At 40.8% G+C, this 20,633-nt stretch overlaps 1 protein-coding gene and 1 long non-coding RNA gene across 2 annotated transcripts; one reads left to right on the top strand and one right to left on the bottom strand.

Annotated features, from left to right (window-relative positions):
- The first annotated feature begins 8,446 nt into the window (after positions 1-8,446).
- LOC125220879 (putative disease resistance RPP13-like protein 3) lies at positions 8,447-8,827 on the top strand. Its single transcript, XM_048123011.1, has one exon. It carries the CDS (start codon positions 8,447-8,449, stop codon positions 8,825-8,827), a length of 381 nt encoding a protein of 126 aa, XP_047978968.1.
- A 9,558-nt stretch (positions 8,828-18,385) lies between these two features.
- On the bottom strand, positions 18,386-19,759 carry LOC125222179. The gene is made up of 3 exons (XR_007176486.1): positions 19,678-19,759; positions 19,172-19,234; positions 18,386-18,502 (listed from the first exon to the last, which is right to left on the bottom strand). It is a non-coding gene; the product is annotated as an uncharacterized LOC125222179 (long non-coding RNA).
- Between the last annotated feature and the right edge of the window lie 874 nt (positions 19,760-20,633).

Raw genomic sequence — 20,633 nt, 5'->3', positions numbered from 1 at the left:
CAGTGCATCTTTATTGGATATGGTCAAGATGAGTTTGGTTACTGATTGTATGATCCTGTTGAAGAAAAAGGTAATACGAAGCCGTGATGTGGTGTTTTGTGAAGACCAGACTATTGATGACATTGATAAGGCAGAGAGTTCAGATTCTCACTCTCATGATGACCTCGTTGATATTGATCCAAGTTCTATACCACACTTGCCTACTAATGATGGTGGTAATGCAGTTGAAGCTGAGATGCAGCTTGATGATTTTGCTGATGCCCAGCAAGATGAAAATTTGGAAAATCCTCCAGGTATTGATGATGATGATCCACAAGATGTTGAACCCAGAAGGTCTACCAGAGATAGACAACAGTCTACTAGATACTCTTCAAGTGAGTATGTCCTCTTGACTGGCGGGGAGAGCCCGAGTACATTGAAGAAGCTATGGAATGGGTAGACAAGAAAAACTGGTTTCTTGCAATGAAAGATGAGATGAAGTCTTTTCATGATAATGATACGTTTGATTTGATGCTGTTACCGAAGGGTAAGAGAGCTTTGAAGAATAGGTGGATCTACAGACTGAAACAATAAGAGAACTCTTCGAAACCAAGATACAAGGCAAGACTGGTTGTTAAGGGTTTCAGTCAGATGAAGGGAGTTGATTTTGATGAGATTTATTCACCCGTGGTAAAGATATCTTCAATCCGAAATGTGTTGGGGCTAGCTGCAAGCTTTAATTTAGAGATTGAGCAAATGGATGTGAAGACTACATTTCTTCAAGGTGATTTGACTGAAGAAATTGACATGGAGCAACTAGAAGGGTTTAGGGTAAAAGTTAAAGAGGATTATGTGTGCAAGTTGAAAAAGAGCTTGTACGGTTTGAAGCAAGTTCGAAACAATGGTTCAAGAAATGTGAGTCTGTGATGAGGCAACAAGGCTACACGAAGACTAGTTGTGACCATTGTAGGTTTGGTCAAATGATGACCAAGATTTTGCCAACATGTAAGTTTGAAGCTTGTTGTTCTCTTGCCGGAATGGCAAGATCCTCCACACAGTTGTGAGGGGGGAGATTTGTTGGGTTAGGGCTCCCAACTTGTGGAAAAAAGACCCAAATATTATTGGCCCATTTATTTACTTAAATAGGTCAATGGAAAAACTTATAAATACCTACCATGTGTGTAAGAGCCGCAACAATTGAGAGAAGAGAGAGAGAAAAACGTGTAGAAGGAAAGAAGGGGGAAAAGAATGTTCTCCAAGTTTCTTCATTGTGCAGTCTTGGGTTTTGTCTTGATCAGAGGTCCAAACGTTGTTCGGTCGACTTGAAATTTTAATTGGAGATAGAAGACTCGTGGTTCTTCATTCTAACCGAAGGAATTTGAATTTGAACGGTTAGATCTTTAGTTATGAATTTCTGAACGTGACTGCAGTTTCTTGAGATGTTTGTTTCATCTATTTTGAAGTTGTATTGATTATCTAGTGCCTTCGTTGTGTTGTTAAGGATTAGAAATCATTGTAAACTTCTTGGTTGTATTCTCTCCTTGGTGATAGTGGATTTGGTAGACCGGTGGGTCTCGTGGTTTTTATCTCTTCACATTGAAGAGAGTTTTCCACGTAAAATCTTGGTGTTGATATTTTCATTATCGTTTCTCATTATCATATTATTGATTCTGTTAAATTGTGCAGAAAACATAATTAAAAGGGAAGAAGAAAAAGAACGGTTGTTTTTAATAGGATGATGATTTCATTGTATAAAGCACCCTTTAAATAGGGATTACAAACAAGTAAATATTATAGAACTTGTGCTCCAAGTATTCTTAAGCTTCAAGTATTCTTGGGCACCAAGTATTATAATTTAATTACAAAATATTTTGTCAATCACCTAATTGGAATAATTGATTCCAATCACAATCTTCCCTTTTCTAACACTCCCCCTCAAATTGAGTGGTGGGGTCTCTAATACTCAATTTGCAAAGAGCATCTTCAAAAACTCTCTTGTTGACTGCCTTTGCCAAAATGTCAGCAAGTTGATCCTCTGAGCGAACAAATGGCAGCTCTACAATGTCTCCTTCAATATTTTCCTTGATAAAGTGTCTATCCACCTCAACATGCTTGGTTCGATCACGTTGAACTGAATTCTCTGAGATGCTTATAGCGGCCTTGTAGTCACAGTATAGTCGACACTTTCTGCTAGGAGCGAAGCTGAGTTCCTTCATCAGTCTTTTTAACAACATTATCTCAGTCAGTCCACTTTTGATTCCACGAAACTTTGCCTCAGCACTCGAGAGGGCGACCACTCTCTGCTTTTTACTTCTCCAAGTCACCAAGTTACCACCAACAAAGGTAAAGTACCCGGCGGTTGACCTTCTATCATTAGGATTTCCCGCCCAATCATCATCGGTGTACCCATGGATGTCAAGATTATCACTCTTAGAGAACATCACTCCATGTCCTGTTGTCCCTTTCAGATATCGGCAAATCATAAACTGACTTACGATCCCTACTGCATAGGCAATGTCTGGCCTAGTATGTGATAGATAAATAAGTTTTCCAACTAGTCGCTGATATCGACTTCGATCGGTCAACTCGGCCTTATCATTATTCTGCAACCCATGATTAACTGCTATAGGCGTATCTGGTGGCTTACACTCTAGGAGACCCGTCTCTGCTAGGACGTCCAAAATGTACTTTCTCTGTCTCAAAAAGATCCCTCTCTGTGACCTTAACACTTCAATCCCAAGGAAATACTTGAGATCTCCTAAATCCTTCATTTCAAATTCCTGAAACAGGTTCCTCTTCAAGCTCTCAATTTCTTCCAAGTCATCACCTGTGATAATCATATCATCGACGTAAATGATCAAGCAAGTGATTTTATCTCCTCTTTTCTTCAGAAACAGAGTATGATCGGAGTTGCTCTGTTTATACCCATAACTGATCATTGCCCCGGCAAACTTCCCAAACCATACTCTTGGGGACTGCTTCAACCCATATAGTGTTTTCCTTAGCCTACATCCTTCACCTATCTTGAAGTCTGCTGCAAATCCTGGAGGAGCCTCCATATATACCTCTTCTTCCTTCTTCAGCTCACCGTGAAGAAAGGCATTCGTCACATCGAATTGGTGCAGAGGCCAATCTCTACTTGCCGCTACAGATAATAAGACTCGAATTGTGTTCATCTTGGCTACTGGGGAGAAGGTTTCTGAATAGTCTACCCCATAAGTCTGAGTATAGCCCTTCGCAACCAGCCTTGCTTTGTACCTCTCAACTGAGCCATCTGGTCTCCTCTTGATAGTGAAGACCCATCGACATCCTACAGGTCGCTTCCCTTTGGGTAAGATGCACGTTTCCCAAGTGTTGTTTCGGATCAGTGCGTCTATTTCATTTTGCATTTTCTCTCTCCAGTGCTTATGTCTCATAGCCTCTTCCCATGACTATGGGATCTCTTCTTCCTCATACAGTGCTTTCTCAAAAGCTTGGGCCATTTCTGACAGATGACTCGTAACTAGGCAAGCAACGGAGTAGCGAGCCTTCCTGTTAATCCTCTCAGGTGTGTACCTTTTAGGTGGAACTCCCCTGTTCTCCCGATGAGGAAGGATGTATCCCCCTGTGTCGAGGTCAACACCTTCGACCCCTTCTACTTCACTAGCTTCTTCACCTGTGCTCTTCACAATGGGGTCTGTTTCTTCATCAACACTTACATCATCAGTAGTAAAAGGAACTGGGATTACATGGTTATCAATACTTACATTGGATAGCCTCAACGGAGAAGTAGTTGGGTGAGCGTCACCTTCAGGAACAGACTGTCCTACTTTAAAGACTTGCTCGGCGGAATCGCTTACTGACGTCGCTGTTAGGCCCACTTCGAGATTACTTGGTGTTGGCATTGGCTCTGATATCCAACTTAGTGGGTCCTTACCACTACTATCCCCCTGACCGCTGAGGTGGGTATAGAAGTATTCGGTTTCAAGGAAATTGCAATCCATGGTGACAAACACTCGGTTGGTTTTAGGATTGAAGCACATATACCCCTTTTGGTTTACCTCGTATCCCATGAAGACGCACTTGATTGCACAAGGGGAAAGTTTGGTTCGTTCATAGGGTGTGAACAAAAACGGAGCACCCAAAGACTCGTGGTTCAAGAGTTAAGGGTGGTGGAATTTTGGTGAAGGAGGATAGGGCTTGGAGTGGTGTTTGGTGTTTGAGGATACTTGTGGGTAATCTGTTTAAGAGGTAGGCTGAGGTGGCAATAGCTTCTGGCCAGAAGTGTTTCGGGGCTTTTGACTCAATGAGCATAGAGCGGGTCATTTCTAGGAGGGAACGGTTTTTTCTTTCGGCTACACCATTTTGTTCGGGAGTATAGGCACAACTGGTTTGATGAATCAGGCCATTTTCTTGAAAAAATTGTTTCATGGCCGAGTTAACGAATTCCCTCCCATTATCTGATCTCAGGATTTTTATAGAGTGTTGGTACTGAGTTTTGATAAGGTTAAAAAAGTGTAAAAAATGTGTATAAACCTCAGATTTTTGTTTCATAAAGTATACCCAAGTCATGCAAGTGCAATCATCTACAAAAACTAAGTAATATCTAAGACCCTGTCCCCCAGTAAAAGGTGCGGGCCCCCAAACATCAGAGTGAATTAAGGAAAACGGGAAATCAACACGAGTATTATTCAAAGGATAAGAAGTTCGGTGGCTTTTGGCCAAAAAACAAGTCTCACAATACTCTTCATGTTTAGAAACAAATTCGGAAATAATAGTTTTAAGTAACCGATAGACGTATGTCCCAAGCGTCGATGCCAAAGCCAAGCTTTCCTATCGGCAGACCCGTGAGTTAGCATGGCGGCCCCTTTTTGAGCTATCTCATCTACATAGTACAATCCATCACGTTCAGTGCCATGTCCAATTATTTCCCCGGTTCGGATATCCTGCAGCAGACAGAAATGTGGTTGCATCAATAAGGTGCAGTTTAATTCCTTCGTGACATGGCTAATCGACAACAATTTGTGAGACATCGAGGGAATGTAAAGACAATTAGATAATTGAAGAGTGGGTGATATTTTCACAGTTCCCGCTCCTTCAACTCTTGTATATTCCCCATTAGCTGTCTGAATATGGGATTTCTAAGGTTTATGAATCTCTGTAAGATCCGAAGCATCATAAGTTATTGTATCTGTCGCCCCACAATCGAATATCCACCTATCGTTCTTCTCATTTTCACTAGACACTTTACATGCAATTCCACAATTTTCTAGGGGCTGAAACCTATTTTTACACATAATTTGGGCATTTACAGGAATAATACACAATTCGGGGTCTGATTTGCACGAAATAGGAGTTCGGGAGTCATTGGGCAACAAATGGGGTGCATAAGGTAAATTATCAAAAGTTTGGGATAAAGTTTGGAATTTTCGTAGGGTTTGAGGCTTTTTAATAAAAGAACCCTCAAACCCTACCTTACCTTCACCCGCCGCCGCTCCTTCCCTAACTCCTCCAAATTCCGTCTCGCTCCAATCTCGAATCACCGTCCCTCCGACAAAATTGGCGGCGCCGGTGTGTCTCGCCGGTTGTGCAGCGCCTATCGGTGCAGCTCCCCTATCGCCGCCCCGAGTTTGAGTGACTTCCTTGTTGCCCTCGGTGGCGGCGTGAGGATAGCCACCTCCATCTCCTCCGACGACTGCCGCCGCGGTTCCAGTGTGTGCGTGCAGGCGGTGGGGTGGTTGAATTCTTGGCATGTTTCTCCTCCCACCAATCGGGATATCCAATCAATTCAAAGCACTGATCTTTTGTGTGTTTTTTCTTCTTGCAATAGGAACAAACCAGCTTCGATTTGTCCTCGTCGTTGCTTTGCCAGTTCCAGCCACCTCCACCTCGATTGCTGCCGCCCCTCGAACCGCCACTGGACTGGTTCGACCCTCCTCGGGTGATGAGTCCAGCCCCGATACCATCCGCCGTGGTTGCGGCTCCTGACTGCAGAACCTGGGATCTTGTTTCTTCTTGTTTGATCAAGTTATACGCAAGATCTACCGAGAAGAGTGGCTCCATTTTAACTATCTCCCTCTTTGTTGATTTGTATTTGCCATCAATGGCAGTCAGAAAAGTATGCGATCTGTTCTTGGATCCAATTGTCATGTATTTCCATATCCTTGGGGTATTTCATAGGATTTGTCCGCTTTTGGTCTATTGACATCCACAGATCTTGTAGGGTGCTCCATACCTCTTCCAACGATTAACTTCCTTGTTTCACCATACTAGCTTTGATGTGCAGGTCGTAAATCTGGAGTTTGTCTCCACCGCTTCCGTAAGTGACCGCCAATGCATCCCATATGTGCTTGGCAGTCGGTTGCTTCAATACCCGGCTGACCAGCCGCGGCTCGATATTTTGTGTCAGCCAAGTAAACACGCAATGGTCAGCTTGTTGCCGTTGCGGGAAGGCTGGATCTATCGTGGCGGGGGAGGCGGCACTCCGGTTACGTGAGATACCATTCCCCTGCCGCTTATAGCCGTCTTCATTAGCACGATCCATTCGGAGTAATTGTCTCCGTTTAACTTGCTGCCTCCGACATGGAGAGGTTGTGTATCAATTTTGTACACAACTGGTTTTTCTGGTGGGTTTTCTGTGGTTTCTGGTTTGGGTGGTATTATCAGGGAAAGGCTTCGGCTCATGATCTCAGCGATTTGCTGAGCAATTTCATCCGATTGGGATGGACTGTTTTTTTTTTCGTTGTTTTCTGACATGTTGAATGGTTTTATGCAGGTTTTGGTTTAAAAGGTCGGGAAAGGTTTAGGGACGATGCTGAAACTTTTCTGAGTCCTGCTCTAGTACCATGTTAAATGGTACAGAAAACATAATTGAAAGGGAAGAAGAAAAGAGAACGGTTGTTGTGGATAGGATGATGATTTCATTGTATAAAGCACCCTTTAAATAGGGATTACAAACTAGTAAATATGATAGAACTTGTGCTCCAAGTATTCTTGAGCACCAAGTATTCTTGAGTTTCAAGTATTCTTGGGCACCAAGTATTGTAATTTAATTACAAAATATTTTGTCAATCACCTAACTGGAGTAATTGATTCCAATCACAATCTTCCCTTTTCTAACAGATTTGTCCACTATTATATTGTGCTCCTATTATATTCTTGCAATTGGGGAGGTTTGTTTATCCGCTGCACCTCAGAATTAGGTCATTCCTCCCAACATGTTTTGACCTTTGTGATATGCCACTGACCTTCGACCTTTGAGGAGTATATTTTAAAAAATATCGCTGGATTAAAATTTGTGTCATTTCATTTGTGACCTATTACCTACCTAAGGTTTAATATATTTGAAAAATTATTCACACACACCTGATATGGCTTATGAAGCTGTGGATTCCCTACAACAACTCTTACTCCTAATCCTTCAACGCCACGATGATCATGTCATCACTCCTACTGTTAAGCAACAGATTGTATCCATCCACGACAAAGCTGTTGTGTTGCGGTTTAATCTCAAACATTTTCGAGATAAAGAAACAATAAGGGAGGTTGCAAATACATCAGAAGAGATTATTCAATATCTTTTCTCCTCAGAATATCTATCAGCTGATTGTGGATCCACAAAACCAAGTGTCAGACTTTCAGATCAATTGGGGAAATTGGCTGAGGAGCTCGACCCAACTGTTGGATATGTGGTTGACTACTGCAAGAGCAAGGGCGACTCAGTAAACGACGCGAGTTATTCTTCTGCTGTTAGTTCATCATCAGGATCTGCACTCAAGAGTCAAGTGGAAGATCTCCCGGCTGAGCTGCTTCACATATACAAATAGGTTGTGGAGATTAGCGGATAAAATAAAGTCAACTGGCAGAGAATTACCAAATGAAGATCCGAGTGATTTACTTCCACTCACGACCAAAGATGCTGCGGCTGGTTTTTATGATGATCTCAATGATTCTGCTTCTGTTACATCATCATCAAGTTTTGCATCTATAAGCAAATATTTTTTGGATAAATTTGCTGCTGAACATCCGAGTGATTCACTATCAAGATTTCCACCCATGGCCAACGATGATGTGGTTGGTTTTGATGAAGATATAGCAAATATGATATGCTGAATAACTGACTATTCTTCTGACCTTCAAATCCTCTCTATTGTCTGAATGGGAGGTATTGGTAAGTCCACACTTGCTAAATGTGTTTATGATCATCCACTAATCATGTACCAGTATGGTATTCGAGCTTGGGTCACTATATCACAAGATTATACTGTAGCTAGTATTCTCTCACAATTACTAGCTTCGGTCAAAGGAAAAGTAGAACAAGATTCGTTGAAAGCACTCGAAGCAGAGGAGCTTGAAATTCGCAAAATCTTATCAGTGAGGAGGTATCTCATAGTAATGGGACATTTGGAGTCTGGAAGTTAGGCTTCACGTGGAGAGGCTATTTTCGAACAATAATAATGGAAGCAGGATCATATTAACGACAAGGCTAATGGATGTGGCAACTTATGCTTCCGATCTGTGGAACATTCATATGATGCATTTCTTGGACGACGAACAAAGTTGGCGTTTGTTCAATCACAAGGTCTTCGGCCATCAAGAATGTCCTCTTGAGCTACAAAGTGTTGGGGAAAAAATTGTAAAAGGATGTGGAGGACTGCCTCTCCAAATTGTTACTGTGGCAGGAATTTTATCCAGAATTCCTAGAACTTCCAAGGTGTGGCAGCAAATTGAAGTAAATGACGGGCAGTTGGGATCAATATTATCTTTGAGTTACAACCACTTGCCTCCATATTTGAGGCCGTGTTTCTTGTATATGGCAGCCTTCCCTCAAGATTATGACATCCATGCCTCTGAACTCATCAAACTTTGAGTGGCTGAGGGCTTTATTGAGCATCCCAGTGAATCTGAAAGAGTAGAAGTGATGGCAGAATGGTGGCTGGAGAAACTGATAGAGCAAAGTCTAGTTTTGATCACTAGTCGGAAAAGTGATGGCAAAATTAAAACTTGCAGGCTGCATAGTACGGTGCGGGACTTTTGTGTGAGAAAGGCCGGGCAAGAGAAGTTCCTTCTTTCAGTCACGGACTACTTCCCTAATCTTATCTTGAGAAGGCATTTTCTTCCACAAGTCATCCAGAATCATCACCGTGTAAGTGTTAGTTGGCATGATCTACATCTTAAAGACTCTACGCATAGCTCATGCACCACTTCTATTATATGCATCCCTCAGAGAGGTTACAGGCCCAAAGGCTATTTAGAGAACTTTAGATCACTCAGGGTCTTTCACGTTTTACGTAGAAAAGATTATTCATATTGGGAGCTAGGTCAGGTGTTTGAATTGATTAATCTCACTTACCTTGCTTCCAACATCCCCGATAGTATCGTTCCTTTAGCTATATCAAAACTCCAGAATCTGCAGACTTTAATTATTTATAGATCTGAGGTTCGTTTGCCAGTGGAGATCTTGAGCTTGAGGCAATTGAGACATCTTATCGCCTTCTCATTTCATCCTTTACCCCTTCCCAAAGGAGAAACTCCATTAAAAAAATTACAAACGCTTTCTATTGCAACAAATTTTGTATGTAGTGAAAGGATGGTTGATTTGATCAGAAATATAAGAAAGTTGGGAATATGCTACTCTAAAGAGGAGTTTAGTGCAGGCTATTATCTTGAAAATCTCAAAGATTTGTGTCGACTGGAGAAGCTGAAACTGCAAATGCATAGTTCATCTGTGCCACATCCATACAATCTTATTTTTCCCTTTTTGCTGAAAAAGTTAGAATTAAGCGGTGGGTGGATTTCTTGGACAGATATGACAGTTGTTGGTTTGTTGTCTAATCTTCAAGTGTTGAAACTAAAGAACTATGCTTGCTATGGGGATCGCCGGGAAACCATTGAGGGGAAATTTGATAAGTTGATACTTTTGCTTATTGATGAATCAAATCTGAAGCATTGGAAAACTAGAAGTAGCCACTTTCCGATGCTTAAGTGCCTAATGCTTCATCGTTGTCCATACTTGGATGAGATTCCACTTGATATTGGAAAGATTCAAACACTTGAACTGATTGAGATTGATGATCACAACCAATCTCTTTTGTACTCCGGCAAATATAATTGAAAATATACATAGGAAAGATTGGAGAGATGGTCTCCAAAAGGTTGTTGTGCAGCGTTCGTGATCCACTTTCAAACTTGGCTGCCTCCTTCGTATAAGGTGAGGAAATCATAACTGCAAGTTTTCACATACTTATACAAATAAACTTAGGTTATGAAAAGGCACACACTTTGCCAATAGATGACATTGTCCTCTCTTTATACACTTCTAAGAGGCTACTTGGTATGGGGGAATGGAATGGTATTCCTAGCTTCATTTCATTCCTTTGCTTGGTATATTTTCTCCTTAGGAATCACTATTCCATTCCATCCATTTGACCAAGGAATGGCCATTCCATTGCATTTAATTCTCTTTTCTTCTTATTTTAGATTTTAACAAAATTAGAAAAATATTATATTTTATTTAAATTCAATATCACTGAATTTAATAATTTTTAAATTTTTAAATTTTATAGTAAAACAAATTTTAGAATTTTTAATTATTAAAAAAAATCCACACGACACACACACTACACACACTGCGCGCACACATACACTACACACACTATACACACTCCATACACTACACATATTGCACATACCACACACACTACACAATTCCATCCATTTGTATTCTTCACCAAGCATAAGAATGGAATGGAATCCCCATTCCATTCCCATCCTCATTGTATTCTCATCTTCATTCCATTCCATCATACCAAAAAGCCCCTAAGTTCGTAAAGTATGGAGTAGTTGATTCTGATCATTTTTTCTTTTTGTTTTTCAGATGCAGAGCTTTGATAAGGTAGCTAGCTTGTTAGATATTCCAGTTACGAAAGAGGCAGTGAATGAAAGGTGCAATGGTTGGTGATGTTTGTTTAAGTGTGAATGGTTGATAAACTAGTACTTGTTTGCAAGCTACCTTCTAATAGCTATAAATGATTGTAAATGCACGTGTTTCTCAAATAACAAATAGGCTTCTCAGGCAGGTACTTTGTCCTTGTTAATGTATTTGAACAAGTTAGTCTTAACAATATATGAGTGGAAAGATACAATTTGTAAATATGATTGTCAATGCTAAATTATGAGAGACGTTTCATATTGTCTCGATTGACACTATATAGATAAGTGGAGTAAATGATATTCAAATTATTTAATGTGGACAAAAGGATGCAAGTCTATGCTGCTATTATGATACAATAGCTCTAATTGTAGAGAAATACAGAATAAGAATAGAACCTTTAGAACATATATTCATTCTTTGTTAGACATATTATGTATGTTGAATCGGGAGATTTCTTAGTTTTCTCTAATTGAACTGTGTACCGATAATTGTTCTTGCATCGGATTGTCAATACACTTGGATATCAAAGCAGTGAATTCACCTTGGAGGATTCGATCAATTATTGAAAACAAATAGTACAACATAAAAATACTAGTAGTATATACTATTAATTGTTGTGTTTTAAATCTTCTAACTCATAATATTTGTTATGTTTCGTGTCTGAAGAGAACACTTCTAAATCTTACTAGTACTATTTTAAAGAGTAAAGGCTACTACTCCTTTTTGAAAAGTAAAGACTAATCCTATTTTTGAGGAGTTTATAGATATACTCATCTCGATACACAAAGAAGGCAATAATTAAGTAAGACGAGCAGGTTGGGACACAGGCAAAGTCGCTGAAGCGTTTAGGGGCAGTGATGGTTCATCTTGGCCGACAGGCTGCTGCTCAGGTTGCTGGTGCGGTGGCTTGGTCATGGGCTGTACCATATCATATAAACTTCCATTGTTTGAAATGGCTAATCAATGTTGTATTACTCTCTCAGTTACTTGGTTTTTCACCCTTACCTTTTGCTGTGTTCGGCTTTTTGTACAACCAATGAAATGGCTAATCAGTTTGCCATTGCTCTCTCTCTGTTTCTTGGTTTTACATCCTTACCTTTTGCTGTGTTTGGCTTTTTGTACAACCAAATATATATTCAATTAAATTTCGTGTGTTAGAACCAAATTTGGTTTAGGCCTTTTGTAACATTGAGCTGCTGAACTGTGTGTGGAGCTGAAGCTAGCTTATCGGAGAAAGGGGAGAGAAGAAGAAACGAATGAAGCATCAAGTTCATTCGTCATTTCCAGCTACAGAGGTTCAGGAGCCGTTCGATCAAGATTAGTTAAGATCCTTTAATCATGGCCATCGATTGAGAAACTAGCCGTTGTTTCTTGTTTTGGCTGTTTAAATAGTTAGTTAGCTTCTTCTTCTCACTTTCTAATTCCTTTTTTTTCTTCCAGCAATTACTCTCAAGTTTTGTAGCTAATTCTCTCGGTCATTCCTCTCAAATAAAACCATTTTACTTTCGTGAATCTTGTTTAAGCTCTCTCGATTTCTCGTTTAAGCCAATAAGTGGTTGAGATCAATGGCATCAAGGTTCAAGGCGGAGAAGTTTACAGGGAAGAATGATTTGATTTCGGATTTTGGCATATGAAGAACTGTTTGATTCTCACACTGAATAAACAAACATAACACACCCTCAGTTGCCACTCTCCACATCTTCCATCTCCAGTGGCTGTGGGAAGACCTCGCTCGACGATCCTGTATGCGAAGATGAATGTTGGTTCGTCCCACTACCCCGAGACCCGGCTCTCTTGGCCCGCCTCAGCCCCCCGATGATCTCCTTGCTCGTTTGGCTCGACACGTTGGAGCTGTCCGAGGAGCTATGATTCCAGCTCCCAAACAACGCAGCTGTCCATGACTGCCTAGACAAGCGCCTTCCGGAGCTGAAATTCTCGTCCCTCACCACCTTGAACGGATTCTCTAGCGCCCTCACCACGTGCCTCATTGAAGGGCGCCGTGAGGCCTTCGGGTTCAGGCACGATTTAGCCACCACCGCAACGGCACACACCTCCTCTAACAGATCCTCGTCTACTATGAGGGATGGGTCCATAATCTTATTCACCATTTCTTTGTCATAGATACTGATGAATGGTAAGTTTCTGTCCAGCCATTGTTACGTTGTGCATCAGCATCACTCATTTTGCTGATCCCAAGCTTCAGAGTCACCAGCTCAAGCAACACTTTTTCCCAAACAATAAACATCGTAGGCACATGTACTAGAGCATGATCGTGGTATTTACTTTTCCCATCATCACAGTTCAAAAACAAAAACAAAAACAAAAAAATTGACATACAATTGAACCATACGTCTATGTATATGAGAAATGTGTCTGAATGAAATAGAGAAAATGAGAAGTTGATACGATCCTATATCTCATTCATTTAGTTATTATTTGATTCACCAAATCTCTTCCATATATATTTAGATCTTTTGTTTTCTTACTCAATAAGTTAGGGTATAGTATTCTATTATTATAAATAGGGTTAGATTGATATTATTTGGATCATTCAGTCAATCAATGAAAAGACCCTTAACAAACTGGTACTTGTTGAATTCTCTACAATCCTTAGTTATCGCGTTGCCCGACGGGAGGAACCCGCGCACAACTCGAAGCTACATCTTCCGCCGACCCTGTGCTAGGGCGCCGGACCGTTGAGATCGCCGAGCAACAGCCGCCGATCGCCTTTAAGGGAAAAGACCAGCACCCCACGCACCCTAGCTCCCGTACCCCCACATAACTGCAGTTCGTGCTCGACCGGAAGCCTCCGCCAAGTCACCGCTGCTCTGCAGCGCCACCACTTGCTGCTGCTGCTACTCCGCCGCCACCGCTGCGGTCAGATCACCTGCTAAAGCAGCCAAGTATAACATCGACTATTGAGCTTCCGCCCTATGCCACACCGAGCCCTTGCCAGCCCTTGCTACCGCTGTCGGTGCAAGCTCCATTATGGGCCTGTGCTCGTCTACCGCAAGCTGGTGTCTCAAGCTTAAGGAAAATGGAGTGGGAAACAGAGTTGCACGATAGTGAAGAGAAGTTGATCGTACTTAATAATGTGTGGAATCAAAAAGAGATAGAGAAAGAGAATGACTCTACTGCCAAAAGTGAAGAAGAGGTCAACAACACTTTTTCTGAAGCTGATCGAGAAAGAGATAAAAGCTGATACTCATCAATCTAGTTTAGAGACGAAAGAAAAGGATTTCAGTGTGTTGATTGAGAAGCCAAGTAAAAGAGTGAGCATGAAGATTCAGAGCCTTGTTGATGGGCACTCGGATGAATTTGAAATAAAGAAGCAGGACAATCAATTAGAAATGGAAGAGAAGCAAAGGTTGTTTCTAAATGATCTTAAATTAAACACGGACGAATTGGGTAAAAAAGGAGGGGCGCACACTTTGCAAGCACTTGCTTATGTCTATGTGGATTTGAATGTCACTGAGATTTCAAATATGAATCCTCGATTACCATCACTCGACGCCGATGCACGGTTGATTCTCCGCGAAATAACAAGTCGTGTTTGAGCATTGGACGTGAGGCAGAGCTTTCCATTTTAGCCTTGAATTTGGACGACCACATCAGCCTGCCTTCGTTAGCGTTGAATTTGGACGACCACATCTGCCTTCGTTGATTTTATATGGAGGTGATCGAGGGATACATTCAGCTATTGAGTATGTGTTTGATCCAGGAGGAGACGCCTTGCCAAAGCTTTTGCTTTCAACTATCATCGTTGCTTCGTGGTTTCCACCTTGAGGACAAGGCGGATTTTAACCGTGTGGGGTTGATACGATCCTATATCTCATTCATTTAGTTATTATTTGATTCACCAAATCTCTTCCATATATATTTAGATCTTTTGTTTTCTTACTCAATAAGTTAGGGTATAGTATTCTATTATTATAAATAGGGCTAGATTGATATTATTTGGATCATTCGATCAATCAATGAAAATATTATTTGCCCAACATATTGTTGAATTCTCTACAATCCCTAGTTATCGCGTTGCCCGACAGGAGGAACCCGCGCACAACTCGAAGCTACATCTTCCGCCGACCCTGTGCTAGGGCGCCGGATCGTTGAGATCACCGAGCAACAGCCGCCGATCGCCGTTAAGGGAAAAGACCCTTAACAAATGTTACGGAGGGTCGAATGTTACGGACTCAATTCACACATCGGTTGTGAGAACAACTAGTGTGGGGTATATAGACTAAATGGGTTCTCTCACCTAACAGGGCTAGTCTTTTGGGATGAGTTCTCCTGTTTGGTCTGTATGAGAAATACAGATGCCGATTGAGAATGCGGAGGCGAGAGGCGGTCGGAGGATGGGAATGATGACCGAGGAGAGAAAAATGGCGGCGGCGCGGCGCGATATCGAGGTGATTTCGGGTCGGGAGAGTTGAGGTGGTGGTTCTGCTGAGTGTACAGAATTCAGTAGCAGCGGAGAGGCAGCAGAGGGAGATAGGGACACGATGACCGGTGGTGACATGGTGGAGATTGTGTGACGGTTAAGATGCCAACTGTATAATAGTAGAACATAGAAAAGAAAATAACTATAATTATTCCAAAATATAAAAATTAAACAATAAAAACTCAATTATTCTATCCTCGGACCTGTCACCTGTGGGTTATGTAACCAATAAGTATACGTAGTTTATTATGCTAATGTTTGACCTAAAAATATCCGACCTTTCAATTTTTTCTTGATTGGATCTGTGACTTGTAAACGTATATTAAAGTTTTTGCTTTCATGAATTTTGGCTGTTTTTGTGTCCAAATCATCAGCATTTAGTTTGAGAAATTGTTGGCGTACACCTGATATGGCTTATGAAGCTGTAGAATCTTGCAGCAAACCTTACGCATAATCCCTCTAGGCGACTGTTAAGGATCTTCTCCTTAACGGTGGCCAGCTATGTCGCTCGGCAACCAAGATGAACGTCTGGAGCCCTGACGTAGGGTCGGCGGCAAAAGATGGCGGCTGTGCGCGGGATTCGTTCCCGCCGGGCAGTGGCAAATCTGATTTGTAATGTAAGTTCTTGTCTCGCAAGATTAGGGCAGAAAGTTTATGTTTATTATCTGATTTGTAATGATTCTTTCTGACAAAAGCCCTATTTATATTATCTAAGGACCCTAGGGTTGGTTCGACCTAATCCTAATCATCTCGGGAAAGAACCAACAAAGAAAACCCGAAACGGAGCTTATAATTACGCTCGACTCTAAAAGGAAATAAAACAATTAAAAGCTAATATCCAAAAATAAATACTCGAAAGAAATAAAAAATGAATTAACTATCAAAATAACTCCTTCCCTACTTGGGAACGTAGTCACCGAATCTATTCGGTTGACGAGCGTTCCTCTTCGGCTTAGTCTTCGCAATGGACGCCTGCGCCGGCGCTGCCTCCACCTGCGCCCCCAGCGAGGTCGTCACTTCACCATCTGCTTCTTGATCTTCCTCATCGGCCACTTCCTCCGCTGGCACGCTTTGGACGTTCCCTTGTTGCTGAGGTTGATGAGGCGTATCAACTCCCTCCCCGATAGCAACCTCCTTGTCCTCAAGGAGCACATTAGGAAATCTGTGATTTATCGACTCGAGCGGCTCCCACGTCGGTGACTCCGACCCATCTGACCATCGCACCAACACATGCTCCTTCGGACTGCCATTATGCTATAAAACGCGTCTGTCCAAAACGCGCACCGGATAAACCACCGGCCTGTCACCAATGAACTCCGCCGGAAAACTCACCAACGGCTCCTCGTCCTTGCCTGCAGCAAACGGGCGCAGCAAACTAACATGGAACACATTATGAATCTGACTGCCTTCCGGAAGGCGGAGTCTATATGCCACCGGACCTATTCAGGCAATAACCTCAAATGGACCGTAAAAATGACGGACCAACTTTGCGGAAAGGGGAAGCGCAACCGAATGCTGCCTATAGGGCGTAAGTTTCAATAGCACCATGTCTCCCACCTTAAACTCCACATGCCGGCGGTGCTTGTTGGCATTTTCACGCATACGCTGCTGCGCATTCTCCAAGTTCTTAGGAACCTGCACCAGAAACTCGCCACGTTGTCGAATTAACTCCGCTGCAGATGGCGGAGTAGTTGCGGACGGCCGCGCGAATATCAGCGGCGGAGGATCCTTGCCATACAGTGCCTTAAACGGCGACATCTTCAACCCCTCATGATAGAAACAATTCAGGGCAAGCTCCGCCCATGGAATAAAGTTCACCCATTTGGATGGTTGATCCGCTGTGAAAGCGCGCAAATATTGTTCCAGTCCCCTATTTCTCACCTCCGTCTGACCGTCCGACTGCGGGTGATAAGCGGTAGAGAAGTTTAATTTCGTCCCACTTAAGCGCATAATATCTTCCCACACCTGATTCAGGAAAACCGGATCACGATCGGAGACCAACTTTTTTTGGAAAACCATGGTGACGCACCACTACATTAATGAACAAGTGCGCGACCCGCAATGCGTCAAAACGGGTGGGTAAAGGAGCAAAATGTGCGTACTTAGACAACCTATCCACCACGACCAAAATGGCGTTGTACCCTCGCGACGGCGGTAAACCTGTGATAAAATCCATTGAAACCTCCTCCCACACCTGCGAGGGAATAGGCAGGGGTTGCAACAAACCGACAGGCTTCTGAGTTGAATACTTGGTCGTCTGACAGGTGATGCAAGCCTCTACGAACTGCTTTACTTCTTTCCGCATATTTGGCCAATAAAAACTTGCCGCCACTCGCCTGAAGGTGCGATCATATCCCGGATGCCCTGCCGCAGGGAGCAGTGATATTCTTGCAATATCGGGCGGCGCGCCAATGATCTTAAGCCCGCAAAAATTCTCCTGTTGTGATAGACTAACCCATCCATGAAAGACAAGTGTGGCGGCGCTTTGCCGTCCCTAATAGACGCGACGATTTCCCATATTTCTGGCGAGGATTTAGTCTAGCAAAGCAAAAACTCCAACAGTTGCGGGACAGGGTGTGCGGCCGCCGTGAGCAGCGCACAATCGCGTACGCTCGCGTTCGCGTCTTCAGTCGCCAATAAGTCATCCTCGAATCTAGCCCCCAGTTGGCCGTCCTGTCGACGCGATAATGCGTCTGAGGCACGATTTGTACTCCCCTTCTTATACTCGATAGTGAACTTATAGTCCATGAGCTTTCTGACATATAGTTGTTGATCCGGCGTCTGAACGTCCTGGAGAAGCAACTCCTTCAAGCTCTTTTGGTCGCTCCTAATAACGAACTCGTGACTCAACATATCACACCCCCAACCCTATCTGACGTAACTGCTTATAGTAAATAAATTCAAATTTTTAAAATAAGCAATCCACACGTCAAGGAAATAAAACACACATATTATATAATTTCAAAAAAAACCAACATTCATCAAGTACATATTTCAGGACATTCTGATCAGTAATGAGACTCTCTCACCACTCTATATACTAATACTTTATCTACATGCAAAAATGATGAGGAGGAGAAGGTTGCCAAAATGCATCAGCCGCTGACCCTGATAACATGTGGAGTTCCAATGACTCACGTCAACCCAAAAGGTTCACTGATATCTTATTCCTGAAAAATATTAGTGGTTTATATGAGCCACAACTCAGTGCATATAAATTTTCACCTTTAATTCCACATCCCAAGAATCAAACATATTCTTTAACCAATATACATGAATGCATATGCCACTCTGTTCAGTTTATTATTCCGTGACAAATCAAGCCTGATATCTGCCCGGGATTCCATTGTATCTGACCCGAAGGTCTCATTGCCATTGTACATATATATATATGACCCGAAGGTCCATTGCCATTGTATATATGACTCATAGGTCGCATTGCCATTGTATACATATATATGACCTAAAGGTCCATTGTCATTATACATATGACCCGTAGGTCCATTGCCATTGTATATGACCCGTAGGTCCATTGCCATTGATATCAGACCCAGGTCATGACTGTCACAGATCCGCTTTAATCCAATGATTCAAATAATTCCATGTGCAAACATATCAATAGCATCAATTACATATCCATATATTCCATCAATTAACTCACATACTAGAGATAAATATATCTATTGCACAAATCTCATATGCACATCATATTACACTATCAATATCAAATAACACCTAATTATTTCAAGCTCACCATATAATTCAAATATTCATCAAATTTAACATATAGCAATCAATCACATAAAATATGTAAAATTAAAAGTGTGATTTATACACACCTGATTACGACAAATAATCTAACCGAGCACTTGTTCCTTCTTCTTGATCTTCAACACTTGACGCTATGCAATAAATACATATTCAAATTAATTTCATTTTTTTTTTCTACATGATTTGCGTGTTAGAATTAGCTATAATATAAGTACTGTATAACTATTTTCTCTACGTATATGTAAGTAATTATACCATCACGTATATGTAAGTATTATACCATCCACTTGTGTACATATAGTTTTAATTCGAAATACTATACTATTACTTATATCTGTATATCTATATAGTTGCAAAAACCCTCACATACATCAAAAATACTAAATTAGGTGTATAATTATTCCAAAATAATGTAATTAAATGCATTAGCATCTAAATTAATAATTATTGAAAATATTCATTAAAAAGGGGCGTATATATTATGTATTGTTTCTACTAATCTCATCACTATGATTTTAAATAATTCAATATGCATATGACTAAATAACATATTAAATAAATATTCCAACCTTACCTTCATAATCTATTTTCCTTGAGGTGAGTTCTTCTCCTTTTTCTCTTTTTTTCTTTTTTGTTCTTTTCAAATAAAAATGTAGCTTACAATAGAGAGTATTGCCATTTGAAAAATAATTCTTTTTACCTCCTTATTTTATTTATTGTACAGACCGACTTAATATGTTTATCATCTTCTTTAAAAAGCATTAGTCATACTACAAGAAATATAAACGAGACACGTCTTTTTTACAAATAATAAAAAAAACATTTTCTCCCCTCACATATTTTACAAGTTTAAAACTCCATGCATGATTGCATGCACTATATTTATATATTAGTATATATTTACATTTTACAGCGTAGGGACATCCGGACACGCTCACATATTTATTATGCATGTACACACATATATACATTTATTACTTTAACTAATCCATTGTAATAAATTTCTTTTTATATTACCTCACTTAATATTTTTATTCCAATGATAATAAAATATGCCACTGCAAAGAAATATGTAGATATGTAAAAGTATGTATATCTTGGGTATAGGATATTACAATTCTTCCCCTCTTTAAGAATTTTGTCCGCAAAATTGATTATCCACCACGTTCAGTTATCCCAAAGAAATAAAATATATTGACCCGTAAACACAAGCAAAAGAGTATTCTATTTTATTCTCTCTCTTTTTTTTCAGTTTTTCATATTAGTTCCTCATATGCATAATAAGTCTATAACACTTTCACTACAAACATCTAAGTATTATATATATGTATATATATATTTTTTTTTTAACTCCCGTAATTTTCTCAAAATTGTATATGACCCTGTTTTATAACTTATATCGATTTAGACTAGTTACTCTTTTTTTTTTCCCTTCATATTGTGGCTTTTGAATAACTCTCTCCCTGTCTCTTTTATTTTATATATTCAATCAGACATAGTATTAATCTACATGTAATAAAAATTACTTTA

Source organism: Salvia hispanica, chromosome 4 (genome assembly GCF_023119035.1).
Source record: "Salvia hispanica cultivar TCC Black 2014 chromosome 4, UniMelb_Shisp_WGS_1.0, whole genome shotgun sequence".
In the NCBI taxonomy this organism is placed as follows: Eukaryota; Viridiplantae; Streptophyta; class Magnoliopsida; order Lamiales; family Lamiaceae; genus Salvia; species Salvia hispanica.
This window is presented reverse-complemented; position numbering and strand designations above follow the sequence as displayed.